The sequence below is a fragment of the Hoplias malabaricus genome, chromosome 9 (assembly GCF_029633855.1).
Source record: "Hoplias malabaricus isolate fHopMal1 chromosome 9, fHopMal1.hap1, whole genome shotgun sequence".
In the NCBI taxonomy this organism is placed as follows: Eukaryota; Metazoa; Chordata; class Actinopteri; order Characiformes; family Erythrinidae; genus Hoplias; species Hoplias malabaricus.
The window spans coordinates 32,830,073-32,847,805 of record NC_089808.1 but is presented as its reverse complement, the minus strand read 5'-3'; the positions used below and the strand labels follow the sequence as shown (position 1 = coordinate 32,847,805).

At 39.1% G+C, this 17,733-nt stretch overlaps 1 protein-coding gene across 1 annotated transcript in view; it reads right to left on the bottom strand.

Annotated features, from left to right (window-relative positions):
* The window catches only part of LOC136707807 (collagen alpha-1(XXV) chain), a 221,528-nt gene that overhangs the window by 56,656 nt on the left and 147,139 nt on the right, over positions 1-17,733 (bottom strand). Inside the window, exons 5-6 of the mRNA XM_066682067.1 lie at positions 8,053-8,079; positions 3,928-3,954 (exon numbers count right to left, since the gene is read on the bottom strand). Of these exons, the coding sequence (XP_066538164.1) occupies positions 3,928-3,954; positions 8,053-8,079 (54 nt within the window). The remainder of the gene's footprint in view (positions 1-3,927; positions 3,955-8,052; positions 8,080-17,733) is intronic.

Here is a 17,733-nt window from a genome sequence, read left to right as displayed (position 1 = left end):
CATCACTTATCCAGTTTTACATCACACAAAGGGGCCAATGCTAAAGATATCCGTTCTATGTATCTCAATTTATTTTTTGTCCTCTGCTAACAGTTTCTATTTAAGTTGCTGTGGAGTGTTTCATATAGAGCAGATGATTATGCTTCTCCAGTGCAGATGGATTCAATGATATAAAGAAGAGGGCTGATTGAAAGCTGACGGCTTGATAGCCTTGGTCTGTTGTGTATCTTACAAAACTCATCTGAGTGATCTTACATCCGTTTATTTTTAAAGGCTTTTTTAAAGGCTTTCTGAGGCATGGCATGCGAAACTCATTGTCCTGGAATATGTTTTTTAAATCTTGGAAATTGAATAATGCCTCTGACATTTGTGGAGAGATTGCATTCTGGGTAAATCCCAACATCTCAAGCCCACTACATGAAAACAGCTGGAGCTATATATGTGTCTATATGTAAATGCATTTACAGCTTACAATTATGGTCATCCAAGGTGACTTGCAATTTCGATCATGTTACATTGACACACAACTGTATTATAGGGAGTTTTGCCCAGGACTCCTACTGTTACTCGAGCAGAAAAATCGAACTATGTAGAAGTAAAAAATAACACACACCATGCACACATGTTCACACGCAGGGACACCCCAAATAAAACTTCCACGGATCGACTAGCCTTCCAGCTTCAATAGCAAAGGCCATACTTGTCATGGCTCTGAAAGTTTATCAGAGACTTTTGGGGACCACACACTTCTTTAGAATGCTAACCCAATCCATTCATTCACGTTAATGAGTACAACACACTGGTGGCTGCCACTTGTGTTTGTGTAACTAGGGCCTTTTTTATTCGCCGCTTATTCACCTTTTGCCCCTGTAACCCCTTAACTGAGGAATCTGGAGGGTGGAGAGCCATGACCCTGGCACATGTGAAACAGTGGGTGGAGCAGCTCTCCCCAGGGATATGAAGAGTTTTCCCACATCTACTCTGATTTTCAGTTCATCTGGAAGCGAAAGGTGGTGTGGAACATATTGTGTAATTTCTTGCAATATTTGAGTGCCCACTTTAAGTGTCAGATTAAGAGTCATTTTCCAGGACTTTTAAAAACCATCTTAACTTTACAATTTCATAGTTTTCTTGATGTAGAATCTGAGTGATTTGTGAACATTTATCTGAATATAATTATATATGTAACTTTATTTATTCAGTGCAATTAACAAATGACAGCCACTACATTTATACTGTCCATGTCTATGAACAAGGGTAGTCCGAAGTGGTAGTCCATTATAAAGCCAGTCATAAAATTCTCTCTTCTCCCTGACAGAACACCTACCTGCATCTGGTTTGACTTTTTTCCAGTAGTAGAGTGTCAAGGACAAATATCCTATTCCCTAGTTTGCTCATTAAGAAAATCTCCTTAATTTCGTCCCACTACATTTCCTCTCTAATTTAATGTGCAAAGTCAATATGTCTTCCTGGTGGGTAATTTAATTAGGTCATGAGCAGTTCTAACCTCTCCTGTATTAGCAGTCTGCTCTCTGTGTGATTGGCTGGAGTGGTTATGATGGAAAGTTAATTACACAAACACTCTCCATCTGCATGTAATGAGTATTTGCTGCTGTTTATTTGTCCTATAAGATGGATCACAGTGGGGAAAGCAAGGGGATTCCCTTACATTCACTACTCGGTGGCACAGGATTGAGTTCCTTCATGGTGGATGACCCCATTTCCCCACTTACAATGTACACATCATGCACTAATCCTTGAAATTCTATCTACGAGAAAGATCAGGATTCCAGCTGAATTTAGTCTGGAGGAAAGCCGAGCAGTGTCTGGCCTCTACTGGTCATTTCATACACATCCGCTGACCCTCTGTTGAAGTCTAGTCATTCAATTTGTTTTGCTGTATTATTCAAATGATTATATACAGTACTTACCTACACAGGAGCTTAAGTTCACCATGCCCAGTACTAAACATGGGCAAGAGTGGTATAAAACCCACCAGCGTTACACTGTGAATGAGATGGTGTGGTGTTTGTATTACAAATCTAATCCTCCATCTGCCATTAACTAACTTCACTGATGCTCATGTGCGTATACGCAATCAAATCTTCACAGAAATGTTTCAACATTTAGTGCAATTCTTTCCCAGAAGAACTCAATCTCTTACCACAGCGAAAAGGAACTATTCACTATTACCCTGAAAATAATGGTTGATCTGGTGCACACCTCTTACAGTACAATAGAAATAATTGGTTATAATAAATTCATACAATGTGACATTAAACTATATCTTTGTCTAATTACATGTAAAGTTAAGGTTAACCAAACAGCAAATCCAGCTTAACAGTTTCCAAAAGAGGTGATTTTGTTTTAAATCAGGGGATTCTGCTACCAGCGCTGTCTGTCAAAAGCAGCTAAAAAAAGCACTACGATGAGAGAACTTCTCTGCATGTAGTAACCCATAATGAAAGAGGCATTCCACACTAGGGCCTTGTTGGAGCCTGTGTGAGAAATTGTGGGATGTATCAGATGTGATTAAGGGGTCCAGTGGTGGTCCAACACTAGGCTTATGGCTATGTTCATTCACCATAAGTTAACCCCAGCATTCTCCTGCATTTGGGGAGAAATCAATTAGAGATACTATAAGCTCCTGTGACCCCATTGGAGTCTGTCCCAGATGATGATAGATATAATAGATATAAAGAAAAAGCCAGCAGGGCAACACAGAAAGAGAGAGAGGGAGAGAGAGCAAGACCAGGCCAAGCGCTTAATGCAATAAAGACAAATAGACTTCAAACAGTGTCTTGTTCAGAGTCAGGAGCTTGTATTGAGTGTGACCCGAAAGCCGTGATTTAAAGTGAGCCTCTGCATGCAAGCAGATACTGGAGTGAGATATGCCAGTGATTTATTTCATAATTTGCCAGCTGTTGCAAAGTGTGCACTTCATAATCGTCCTCTAAGAGGTGTGAATTTATCAAAAATGTCAAGCAACTCAGCTGGAAATAATTAGAGCCGTCAAATGATCTCTCAGCGTGTAGTGCTCATGTGTCACTGTGAAGTAGGACTGAACGATCTGAGGAAAATATCTGATTGTGATATTTCTATTTGATAATTTACACTGTAATTGTGATTGAGGCATCTTAAACATATGAAACATTGTAGTTGTAGTTGAATATTTCAAGATTGTAGTTGTTTTAAACTTGTCATTGTCATGGTTTTTAATCCAAAGAAAGATTAATGTTCACGTTTATTTACTTATTATATTCAAATGAGCTACCAGTGGATTTAGACCTATTCTCTCAAAAATGTCTTAATAAGAAAAATTGTATCGCCTACATTTCAGATGAATTCACTTGCTATGATATTTTTCTTTCTGTGTTTAAAACTAAAGCCTCTTATTTTGCCAAGGCCAGCACATCCATTTTGGGGACTAGAAGCTTGGCTGCTGAATGTTACAAGCTATAATTGAGAATATGTTCAACATTGGATTTCCTGAGATTTTTAATGTGCAGGTAAACCTTGATATAAAATTGACAATTTTTTTCGGCTCAACTGTGAAGTAGAAATGAACACTGGGCTCATTTTTTTTTCTAACAGAAAGGTCTCAGCTACATCAGGCTGCATTAAACTTAAGCTCAAATTTGTTTTGGTTCCATCCACCAGAGCAGACAGCCTTGTGAAAGGCAGTACTAGTGGTCCGAGGGCATGGACCTTTTCTTAATGGCTTCCTCAGGTGTTTATAGTTCAACCCCCCAGTGCCTCGTTCACTCGCTCCGTCAGAGTTTTGTTTTACTTGGAAAGTTCAAATCACACGCACTGTCCACACAATGGCAAGCACCTGGGCTGTTCCATCCATGAGACATAACACACATTCATCAACACATCGAAAACAGAAAGAAAATAAAGGGCATGCTGCTGCTCAGCACATACCCGTGGCCCCTGGTCGCCTTGATCGCCCTATAGAGAGAGAGAGAGAGAGAGAGAGAGAGAAGAAAATATCATACTCATAAATACTGAGAGAATTTAATACACCATTTATAATATCAAACATATAGGTACTGAAGAGTCCCATCTAGACATAATTCAAAACACACTGATGAAGTAAGTTAATACCCTCAGCCTCAAGACTCAAGAATGCCCCTGTGGCTGAGGGGTGAAATCACTTATGATAACACATGTTGATGTGGACAAGAGCTGGAGCTCAGAGTGGAGAGGAGAAAGTGCAAATGTCTGTGTTTGTGTGTGTGTGTGTGTGTGTGGCTGAAAAGAGGGAACATCCACCATATCATTTAGTCTTTTGGCTAGCTTTGTACGTGCCCTGAGCGTTTCTCTAAGTGTGAGCCAGCAGCACTGTGACTAAGCAGTGGTGTGATTTAAAATGACTCAGCCTGTATTTCTCTAAGGCTCTTTCTGGACACACACACTGGCCAGGGCTTTAAGTAGAGCAGCAGAGAGGATGAGCACTGAGTAGTACTGCTCAGTAAAAGGTATGGGGCTAAGCAGGAAAATGCACTCCTTAAAGAAGTGCCAATGTTTGTTTGGAGTAAATTTGTTCACAAGATTAGATCCAATGAGAGGAGTCTGGGGAAGGACCACTTTGGATGCCAGGTACAAGAAATCCACAGCGAGAAACACCAGCAATTAAACAGTTCCAAGTGATTATGATTTGTAACTGCTATACTGCTATACACAGAACATCATCCTGAGCAACACCACTGATGAGCGGGATAAAGAAAGAAAAAATGGATTACGTTTACACATTAAAAAATCTTCGTCACTAGCTATGTTTACTTCCAGTCTGTTTATATGTTAATAACCTGACTGACTACAAAATATGAATACAACTTAATGGGAACACCACAATCGCAATCTCTTGAGATTATGGTGTTCACATAAATTGTATTTTTATACAAGACAGTTAGACAGCTGAAGCTAGTTCAGATAAAACAGCTTCTCATGGTGCAGTTACTAATAGCTAAAGCGTGCTCCGTACTTGCTCACACGTTTGGGTCTGATGTTTGTAGAGTGGACGTAGAGTCTTATGACAAAGGTTGGAATTTATTAATGATTATTATTACTAGTCAAGTCAAATTTATTTGTATAGCACTTTTTACAACTCGAGGATGTCACAAAACAGCTTTACAAAAATTCAGATTTAAAACACTATTTGCTGTGCTCTAATGGATAGAGGTTATAGGATATAGGTTTGGGACTGGAAAGTCACTGCTTTGACCCCGACATCCAGCAGGAGCATTGGAGGCAGTGGGAGTGAAGGAACAGCACTGCTCTCCTTCAGTGTGTGTGTGTGTGTTTTCACTGCCATGGATGACTTAAATGCAAGTCAAGTCAAGTCAAATCCAAGATGACAAACACTGAATTATGAAACACTAGAACCTACCTCATATCTACATTCATTGTCCAATCTCCCAGCTCCACTGACCATACAGGAGCACTTTGTAGTTCTACAATTACAGACTGTAGTCCACCTATTTCTCTGCATACACCCTGCTCTTCTATGGTAGGGACCACCACAGAACAGGTATGAGTTGGGTATAGATCATTCTCAGTGCTGCAATAACACTAATGCGGTGTTGTTGTTTTAATGTGCTTTGTGCTGGTATGTGGATCAGACACAGCAGGGCTGCTAGAGTTTTTAAATAAACAAATAAATAAATAACAAAAAAAAAAATAACAAGCCAACAGCATACTTTGTCCACTGATGAAGGACTAGAAGATGGCCAGCACAAACTGTGCAGCAACAGATGAGCTACTGTCTCTGACTTTACATCTATGCAAGATGAGGTAAGTGTGTCTAAAGGAGAGGATAGAATCGGCGTTTGAAAACTCAAGCAGCACTGCTGTTTCTGATCCACTCGTACCAGCACAACACATGCTAACGCCTCACTACCACGTCTGTGTCACTGCAGCACTGAGAATGAGCCACCACCCAAATAATACCTGCTCTCTGCTGGTCCTGATGACTGAAGAGCAGGGTGAAATGGGGATAAGAAATTATGCAGAGAAAGAGGTGGACAGACAATGAATGTAGATACAAGGTAGGTGTTCTTAACCCAGTGATTGTTCAGTGTATAAAGAGACCAGTTGACTCAGATTCCTGTGGTGGAAATAGAAACCCGGTGTCAGGGTGTCTACAAATATAGCAGCTTTATTCACCATCCAAATTGACAGAGGGTTAGGAAAGAAGTGTGGAAAAGAAAACTGATCAGTGAACCGATGCCGATCTTATTAGATTATATATGGAAAGATGTAAACATTATGTTTATGTTAAACATGAAAAATTTAACTCACAACTAATGTAAATAAAAGTCTCAGTAATCAAGCAGATAAATTGTAACCATTCATTTATTTTTATATTTATTTATTTTTAGAATCATAAAACACTCAAGACATCTGTTTCCTATCAACACCACTACGAGCAATTCTGACTTCAGGCGTTTTTCTAAAGAGCTCTGAATGAAGGTTTAACATAATACAGGAACAGTTTTGTGTAAAAACTTTAATCTGTAATTACAGCTTACTTATTGTCTGTGCAAATATTTGGGTGCACACATGTATGAAGGAGAAATAGCCCACAGTAAGAAAAAATTTAAACTAGAACTGCATAGTGTGACTTTACAGTTTCTCCTAGACAAGATCAGATGGAAAGACTAGGTTCAAGTCTCCTGCTGCTCAGATATTTCTCCCAGGAATATCAAGTGTGTCTCCTCTTGAGTTTTAGCTGAACTGTTTCTGCAAAAATCTTTAGGAGAATCATCTTAATGTCTCCTGAGCCTCCCAAGAGCAACATGTGAGTGATAAAAAATTCCTTTGCGAGGCTGTGTGATTAAAAATAGAGTAACAGCAACTCATTTTTTAATAACAGGAGCACGCAGCCACGTGACTTAAGCCTGGGAGTAAATGATGCTTGATGACCCCTGTTAAACAGAGCTCTGAAGCTGGAAGGGCTTCAGAGAACAGTCTGCGTTGGTCTTGGGGCTTTTGTGGTGAAAGTTACAACAAACACTAAATGGCAGTGACTGCGGCGAGATGAGCTCTCAACCTCTGAACGAGTGGATCTCATTTAGATAACTGTCAATTATCCACTTCTTGCGGCTGGTTATTTAAACCCTAATTGTCCCAGATTTCTGGCCATCCAAATGCTTAGGGAGATGTTTATGTCTGCATTCATGTTTTAAATTATGAGTTATAATGGGAAAGATACATCACTGGGCCTTGCTTCAGAGATGCTGTCCCCAGGCTTTATCATGTGACTAATGCCTAAATGATACAGTTACCAACCAACTAGCCGGTGCAGGTTTGTGGTCCTATTCACAGGGTCCCGTCAAGACCCTTGGCACCCCTCCATGCTGCTGGAGCAGAGGAATCCTCACATATTTATATGATTATAATCTGTCCGTCCTGGCGCTTCACTGGTATGGATTGGTGGCCTGGTCTGCACACTAATAAAGAAACGGCGCGGTTATTTCTCATGCTCGGCACTGGTTTTATAGAGGGATGCTCAGTGAAGCGTTAAAGCACTTCAGCCTGGTGCCTGGTGTGAAGGCAATAATGTAGCACACTCTGGATTTGTGAACGATGTGGGGATTTAGATATTCCGAAATGAGCCTTGAGGTCAGGGCCACTTCACATTGCAGGAGAATTGGCAGCAGAGTGCCACCCAAATACATTCCTTATGGAATGGATCCTGTTTAGGAACAAAGTGAAGGCATAATATGCTGAAAAAAATAAAAGGGTTTCATAGGGGAGCGGTTGGGAAGGGCAGCAGTTGTTGTAATGTACATGTTGGTGTCATGAATGAGAATTTGTCATTGAAATAACATGAAAATTATTAATGCTGATAGTTTATGCACTAGGGGATATATATTCTCTTTTAAACCAAAGTAGCTGAGAGAGGTCTTAATTAAATTTTCTGGATTAAATTTCATATAGTAGAGGCATAAACTGATGACAGTGCGAATTTTCCAGAAAATGCACAGATTGTTAGAAAATTTTTGAGGCACGTTAAAAAGTAACCGCTGAAAGGAAGTTGCTTACCTTGTCACCTTTCGGACCCGGTGGACCCTGTTGGGGATACAAGAAACACATCAAGTTCATTAGAGACAAAGAAAATGAATGGCTTGTATGAAGTGTAAATTTCATTGCCTCTCATCAGTGAGAACTAAAGCTTGTTTCTACAAAATTTACAGGTGAAGGAATAAACATCTCCATTTTTGTCATTTTTCATTTTTTGACATAATTGGAAAACAAATGCGGATATTTATGTTGTGTCAAAATTTCACGATAACCAATAGAAATGCTTCAAAATAACTTTGTTATAAACCATTGTTGCATTCAGTTCCACATGCGGTTCAGAATGTTTGTGCATTCTCCTTTAAAGATAGTATTTTGGAAATATATAAGGTTTGGTTCAGACAGCAACATTTTGCCACAAACGTCCAAGAGCCAAACTCTCCAGACCTTTTATTTAGTTTCTGATCCGGCCTGCTCTTATGAACTTAAAACTTGTTTAGAGGTAACTGTATGCAGCTGAATCTTTTTGGCACTTATTGTTTCCTACAGTCTTGTTTTTACTTCATTGTGGTCTGTACAATCTTATTAGGATAGTAGTTTCTGAATATGTAATCAAGCTCAATAGTGTCTTCACAAATGTTTCAGAAAAAAACCAAAGGTATCCACAGACTCTTTGATGCCAAAGGATGAGTTCGTTTTCAGGATTATTGACCAGGGCATGTGACAATAGTGTAGATGTTTCATTAAATTCATATGGTGGAACTGGATGTGTGCAGACAATTTGTAGATTACTCAGATAGAATCTCAGAGGCAGCTCCATTTTCCTTGGGGATTTAGCTTTTCCAATATAACGCTAGCCCCAAAAACATGTACGGGGTCCAGAAAAGTAAACGCTCAAAGCCATCCACAGTGCTGTGGCTTTCTATCCCACCATTATGAGGTAAAATGATGGGTCAACAAATCACAATCAGAGGAGACTGATGTTATACAAGTTGACTTTTTGTTATATTCTATAAAAAATGACTTTCTTAAACATTTGCCAATAGTTTGAATGTTGATTTGCAGACCTTCAAGTTGCTCAAACTGCAAGAGAGATAAATATCTTTGTATTTTCTTCTAGACAAAGGAGCCTCCTGCTGAAAAATCTGAGTTTTTCTGCATTTTATGATGGTTTCACACTGGGCTCAGATTTGCTAAGATAATAACACTGAGATAATTATCTGAAATTGAGCTAAACAAAGGCATCTCAAAATAAACTCTTAAGATAAAGAGCCTCACACACACACACATATATACATACATACATATTTTATTATACAAAGCTACATTAGCCTTTCTATGTAACACAGTTAGCATTGAATACTAGGTAACAGATAACATTTGAATATGACACATGCCACAAATGTATGTGGGTCATATGTACGCAAAGTTTCCTTTTCGTCAGACACCATTTCTAGGACAATCACCACTTGTTCTGCTGGGATATAGAAGAGGGACATGTGAGGAATAAGATTTATGGATCATAAGCAAGCTGCACACCACAGCCATTTAAAGTGCCATTCACAAACCCAGCTACTGATCACAGCTTTACTGTCTGCTTGTCTTTCAGCCTCTCCTGGCGCATTAAAGCATGGTGTTCATTTTCACTCACTGAGCACAGACCTGCTGCACCAATCAGTTAACAACCTCCGGGCTCTAGCCCCAAATTCCAAATGACCTCATATGACTTTGCATTTCATTAAACATAGATTGTTTTTTAATAACCCTGGACACATGGACTGGAACGGGATTGGAATACATCTGAACTGGATCTATTTTTCTTGTCTGAAGTTATGAGTGCTATGCTGTTCTGCAGCAAATTGCCCAACTGGTGTAGCATTTTCTTGCTGAGGTGGAAAGGATACGTTTCTTCTTTGTTTTCTCACGTTGCTGTGGGAAAGGCACTGAGAAGGAAGCTGAAAATGCAAACACGTGTGGCTGTGTGCTGTGGAGCTCAGAAAAAAAGCTTGAAGCAGAGGATGTGATGATACACTTAGACACCTGCTTTCCTTGCATGCTCCACAAACATCGGCAGGTTTTCGTCCACAGCAGCTGAATCTACTGAGCTGTTCAGCCATAATAAACCATTCTCTGCTCAAACCCAGAAAATCTTATTCGTTAAATACAATGATCTCTAGTACTACGTGTGTGAGAGATATCACCCTCACACAATGCAAGTTAAAACCAAATGCGTTCTTCTCACCTTGAAGACCCTCCCACGGGGGAGGATTGACCCATTTATGGAACTGACAGAAACTGCTAAAGTGTTAACTGGACCTACTCCTATATGAAATATCAGGATGGAGGTGAAGTCGGTTACATATGTTTAGTGTGTTTAAGAAGGAAAAAATGTCACCTTCTTATACCTTATGCATATATAGCACCATAACCTGAAATCCCATACGGCTAAAGGACGACTAGCATAAAAGCCAGAGTGTAGTTTACATGTGACCAGCAGAACAAAGACATATCCTCTGGGAGAGATGTTCTCTGATCAAATTAAACAAAACATTTAACAGTTTGCCCATAATGATCAGAGTTGTGTATGGAGTGAAAAGGAACACCATCCTAAGCATGGGGGTGGCTGCATTATGTTTTGGGCTGTTTAGCTGGAAAGCGACTGATGTACTTCAGAAAGACAGCTTCATGAAGGAGGAGGATTATTTAGAAATACTGAACTGACCTCAAGGGATTCACCAGAAAGCTGAAACTTGACTGAATTACAGCAGTTCTGTCAGGAGCAATCGTCTAGTATCCCAGAGAAACATTGTGAGAAGTTTGTATAAGGATGCCGTAAGAGTTTGATTCAAGTTCTGGAATTAAAAGGCCAAGCCACCCAATACCAACAGTGCATATAAACAACCGAGCCACTGAAAATCTGATGCAGCAAATTAAACCTTAAAATAAATAAGTCTTTTGGCGTTTATTTGGAATGACTCCTTGTGGAAATGTACAACTTTGGTCTCAACTTTATATTGATAACTTTTAGTAAGACAGGAGACCGTAATGTGAAGTGTTTTACTAACAATAAGCAATAATGAATTGTGCCGCAAAGACACTTTGTTGGTTAATTCACTTTGTCTGAAATGATCTTTCAAATTCTGTAGTCTCACTTTGAAACTCTGAACATCTGAGGATTTGAGGACACATACATGTTGGATGCCATTTTCACATATCACCAGAAGGTTGTGCTGTTACAGCAACTCCATTCTATTAAATAAGAAAAAATATACACTTCGCCTCACAGAGAGTATTCATGAATTACACAGAGAACAATCATTTATGTACAGACACGGATTTAGCATCGACTGAACTCAGAGCTGAGCCTTGTCGCTTGTAAACGTCCTGTATACTTGTGCATTTAAATGTATGATATTTAACGGAAGCTCTTTTCCAGAGTGACCACCTAAACATTTCTAAACAGGTTTCAGGTCAGTAAAGTGTCTTGTAACTCCAATATGCAGTGTACGAATAAATAAGACTTGTCTGATCATCTTTTGATCCCAATACTGTAGGAAAAACCAGGTACATGTTTAAGTGTTAAAGAGTTTCATGACCGTTTTCTAATGCTGGTCACAAGCTTCTGGATTGAAACAGTTTGCAAGAAGTTTGAGTAAAATTCCAGCCATATATTTGTGGTTCTAATGTTGCAGAGAATCAGTACTCTGACATCACAGAATGTGACAAGCTGAGACAGTATAATTTAAATCTGTACTCAAACGATATTATTGTTACGTGTTAAATAATTTTTCAAAAGTACCTTCCCCAAAAAAACATGCTAAATAAAAAAATAAAAGGACAAAACATGTAGCAGCTAAATCTCTACATAAGTATGGAGTAAATTAGAGCACTGTGAGGGATCTTCTTTATACATCTGCCCTCTATGAAGACAGGAAGTTGTGTGTACTCTCTTCCTCTCTTTTGGGATCGTTTTGATACTAATTGGACTCTGAAGCAGATGCTGTTACAAAACAGAATGAGATCAAATGCAAAAAGGAATCAGTAACTAAATGCTGTGGGCTGACATAGAAATGAGTAAAAACAGAATAATTCAGTAATTTACTTGAATAGAAGTCAAAGTATTACAGTTTGAAAAGCAGTAACAGACAAATGTATAAATGATGTATTAATTAATTCATCAATGCAAATTACAAACCAATCAATATTGTACTTCTGTTCATGCAGCTGAATAAATGTAAGTAGTTACTATCCACCTCTGAGTGCCTGTGTCAGTGGACCGTCCCGCATTATGAATGGATAATGAAGGAAGGTAAACGTGTGGACACTTATAAATGATCTGATAAAGAATATGTAAACAATCCGTTAGCTCTTAACCAGCTGAATAATGGTGGGAATATAAGCTGACTTTCAGTGGCTTTTAATATCCTCAGAGGAGCTGTTTAAAACACTTAAAAATGACATTATTTCCTTTAACATATTCCATCTTTCCTGACAACATGCGGTCCACCTGTGAAGATAAATGATGAGCAAATGAAGCTAAAATACACCAGAGAGAAAACAGATAGCCTTGAACTTGAAAAGTGTCAGTGGCTGAACTGCGTGAGTGGAAAATGTTTGTGGAATGGTGCACATTTAAGAAATCCTCACAAATTTGGCTGGTTTTTACTGAACAGTTTCACCAGTCCAGTACCTAACTGAAACCCTTAATCAACAACACAAACAAAAAGGAATAATCCAAACATTCAAAGGGAGTCAAATCAAAAGCAGTGGTTATTGAGCCTCATTATCAAGTTAACTCGCCATGACATCAGTACAATATTGGCCTGTGCTGTCTCTACTGTCTAAAGTACTGGGGTTTCTGAGAGCAGACAACAGCAAGAAGAAACAGCATCACAAGGCCTAAATACAAGAACCACACAGTCAGAGCCAAAACCGCAGAGAACTGGGAAATACTTACCAAGAGCACATCTGATAAAGTAGGTACACTTAATATTAGTATAAACATGATAAATTATCACCCAGAAATCACCTGGTTTTTTATGCTCTTTGTTAGTATATCTCACCCAATCCCCACAGACGAGCTTTGGTGCACGACATTAACAAAACTTTAAAACGGCTAAGTCAGTTTGGCTTGGCTCAGAAATGACTTCAGACAGGCTATAAACTGAGTGAAATCATAAAATCAACCTGACGTGAGGAATGTTCCTGCCCACAAAACCAATTTGGCACAATCAGCTAAAAATGCATTCAAAACAGAGAGATGTTTTCCCTTTGACCAAAGGAAAAAAAAGAAGGGAGGGGGTTAATTTGAGCCATTCAGTGTTATTTCTTTCCCTTCATGTTCAATGGAACAAGTTAATATTATTAATTCTTCTCTGAAGTACAAACCTTGAACCTGCTATTATCACTCAATTAAAAGAAAACTCTAGCGCTGAATTCTCCCCTTTTCCTGAAAGCTTTCTTTGTTTGGCCTCCAGATCTTTCAGAGAGATTACACATCACTTTTCAGCAATCATTTTAACATAACGTGATGGATGGTAGTTTGACAGTTTGTATTCAGCACTGCTAGCTCAGGTTTGGAGAGCGTCCACCAACTTCACTATTGTTGACATGAGCGAAAGTGCTTTGGTGGGCTTGGCTCTGCATTTAGGGGGCAACAGTGGAGTTTTACTGTGAGAAATCCAAAATAATCCGTAGATTTAGGAGGCACACTCAACCAACAATGGGGATTCATCCTGTAAGAGACAGTTTCACGTCGACACAAACTGCAGAAAGTTTGCAAAAAACTTTGAACTGCTGAACTCCATAAAACCCACTGCCACTAAAGGGACCAGTTAAGCTTGTGATTGCCACATGGAATCAATCACTGTCACTCAAAGCCTTAGACCTCATTTATAAACCAGGCATTCCGCAAAGCCGCTGCAAACCTGTCTGCGTTATATACTGTTTGATAGCCAGTTAAAATACTGTAACAGATAGATACTGAGAGCAAGCCACAGAATGTGTGTTAATGAATGTGATTGACAACCTCATTCAGAACTGTAACTGCTTCAAAAAGCCACAATTCACTCCAAGCTGTCCTATTCACATCATCATGTTTATCAACTAGGTATTTACTTTTTTGAGGCTACTTTGATTGAAATACTTAAAATGCATTTGAAAAAAAGACATTTTCCAAATCCATTTTAAAAAAGGCAAGAGAGTTGCACCAGGTAAGATTTTGCAATCAAGTTTGGAATATCTTATGTCCTTAGTTGGTACTAGTTTCAAATTATCTTACTAAATTACTAAATGAGTCCAAGTAACAACATTTAACCCACACTTTTAGTCAAAACAGACATTAAGAACAAGCTCAGTGTTAAAAATTTCAATAGACGATTGCTTGCATAAAGAAGGAGGACGACCAAAACAAAAACAGGAGATTATTCTAGATCTGTGATGGACTGGCACCCTTGTGCCCATTCATTCCAGGTAGGTTCCAGACCCACCGCAAACGTGAACTGGACAAGTGGTTACAGACCACTAATGATACTTAATCTGTAGGGAAAAGACGCAGGGGGAAATGAGACTCCTAACAACGATGCAAGATCAAAACTGTCCCTATTCAGTAAAGAGAATACGCTTTCATCGTTTTAAGAGTACTTAATACTTTCATCATTAAAGAATACTTAAAGAATCATCACCTAAATCTTCACTCTCGATTCAGAACAGAAAAATCCACATGTGATCTGGCCATCATCCCACAATAAAAAGACAACACGATGCTATGGGTCTGTATGTAATGGCAATTCTGACTGGAAATCACATAAAGGAATGGTGGTCTCTGACTTTTACACAGTAATATATCTCTTATGCAGCTTACAATCTGCAATTAGTTTATTCACGTATTCATTCATCTTCTAAAAACCCCTTCTGGATCAGGACTGGGTGGATCTGGAATCCAACCCCGAATGTCTGGACATATTCCAGGATCACACATGAACGTTCCACCAGGTGAGGTGAGCCTTAATTACAAATAAACTAAAAGTGCAATTTTCTCAGTGATGTTTCTAGTCTTCTATAAAACAGTGATCAACAATTACTGATTCTGGTTTATTGTCTCTCTCTCTAAACCTTCTAATCTAAATCATCAAAACCACATATTTTTCTTTTTTAAAGTCAAACAACTGAGACAGAACCATTTAACAAAGACTGTTACAACTCAAGAGTTGAGAGGCAGATAGATCATAACAAGTACGGCATTTTGAGGTGTGGTTGGAAAGTCACCACAAAAAATGAGCAGAGGAAAGCTAGAGCAGAGTGAAGGGGTCTTGCGGAGCCCTAGCACAGTATGTGCTCCCTCCTGTCTTTACTGAACCTCTAAAGCCTCTAAAACTCCAGAAAAGACTAGTTGGACTGAGAAGTGCATCTGGCATGTGTCATTAAAAGCTCTTACCTGCTTCATAAGGAGGCCTATACACATACTGCTCTTAACTGGGTGGTAGTTGGTCCCCGCTTACATGAAAATAGTGAATAAGTACAACTCTACTAGGAAATCATAACTCGGGAGCCCTAGTAAATCCAGGGTGGCAAGAGTTGTAAAACATGGCCATAAAAAGAGTCATTTCATCTGCCCTCATCGTACTGCAGAAGTGTAACTGAATGGCAGGCAGTTTTGATATAATTTGACAGGCTCAAATGCTGCTGTTCAACAGTTAAACTGTTTGCCAAATTGTGCTTATACATATGTGCCACTGCATTTAGTTCACCTGGGCTCATGAATATGGCATACCATCCTTTTAGACCTGTTCAGATGCAGTTCAGTTCTGCATATGATTAGAGCATGATTGATTTGCTGTAGTCTGAAGGGGGGTGGGGGCTTTTCTTGAATTGTACTTAAGTCACAACTAATTCAAACAGGATATCTAAACGTAACTCCGTTTGACAGGTCAGATTTGTTTGGCTGTATTCATCATTCATTTTATTATTATTCACTTTAGCTGCATATGAAAGTGTAACTATTTTGGGTCACTTTTAAGTTGCTTTTAAAGACTTTTAAAGCACCTTTAAACACAAAAAAGACAGGATCATGTAAGTCATAAAACCTTATGCAAAATGTCTGATTTTGACCAAAAATTTGACCAATAATTTTGACCAAAAATTTCCCATAAAATTATGGCTAATTCTCAACTGGTAGCTAAGTTACCCCATCACATGCTGCTACCAAACCGGTAGAGGGGGGGGGGGGGGCAAACATTTGCTTACTATGAGTTGTGTAAAGTCAGCGGCAGTATCTTTTCTACTAATTTGCCACTGATTACATAATTGGCATCATACCCATCCTTTTACATAAGCAAACGTTATCACTGGAATTTTGCAGGACAGTCTGATGACATGGCTTAGATAACCAAAATTATAGCGTTAAAGAAGTTTTAAAAATACCAATTAAATTGAATGTAGCCAAATGTTTTATAATTCCCATTATAAGTCAACAGAAAACTGTATAATTCCCATTATAAGTCATCATGATAGTTAGACAGTTATGATATATTCCGATGTTGTTACGTTTAAATAAAGGCAAAGTGTTGATATTTAAAAAAAATATGAATCTGTGCATAATGATAATGTATGTAATATTATGTAATGAGCAGATTCAGTTAACCAAGCACATAAGCAATCAATGTCAGCCTTGGGGTGAACTGATAAACAAACCAATAGATCATGACAATATCAAGGGAGGAAGTGGCAGTAATTTTGAAGGCATTTCCTGGGGAGGCTTTAATACGTTAGCAGAAGAGTCCACTAAAAGAACACAAAACCACATGCAGGAACCCAAAAACCTGGGAAGCAAGAGGAGGGGTGAGTATCAGTTCTGAATGAGCACCCTAGAGAAGTGGCTCTTGGGGAATACTTTGTTTTTTTTTTGAGTGGGGAATCTAAAGGAGGACAAGATGTGAGTAATCAGAAGACAGCAGGCAAGAACAGATGACCACAAGTGGTTGGTGTGTCGGAGGAATCGCAGTGTTGGAGGTTAGGCTGGGATCGGAAAAACCACACTGGAAAACTGACTTGGGAGAATGGCATCTGGTTCCCATATCCACATTGTATCACAATTAGTCCTGCACAGAATGGCTTTAATGTCGAGTGCATATGTGCATGTGTGCTTCCATGTATGGTCGTCCATCAGAAAGAAGTGTTTTGGCCAGAGGCCTCGTGCTAAAAAGAACCTTGGGGGGATCAATGTGTTGCCAGGCGAGTTAATTAGCAGGGTCACCTTTTAATCATGGTGGTATGGCCAAGAGGCCTGGCAGCACTAATGAAGCTGGTCACTCTCACACAGACATGGTCACTGACTGAAGTGTGCCACCACTCAGCATGCCTCCATACTTCCGCAGCTTTAACTGCATCCCTCTGCTGGACTTTATTACCCCCCAGTAACTGTGTGCATGTCTCCTAACTCTGTCTCTGGGGGTAAAAGCATTCATTCCCAGCATTTTGTTATTGTGAACAGTAAAACAGACTCAGCAGACTGCTTTTATAGCAGCCCAAATGAAGAAATATAATGGAAGAATATTATTATTCTGGAGTGATGTGAAAAACTTGCTCTGTGTAAGTTTTAAAAACCATGTCCTACTGTGAACTCACATTTTTTGCACTTGTAGATACTCTCAGTATCCCAGAGAGAATGCTGCAAGCAATACACTATTTTGCTCAGAGCTCTTGGGT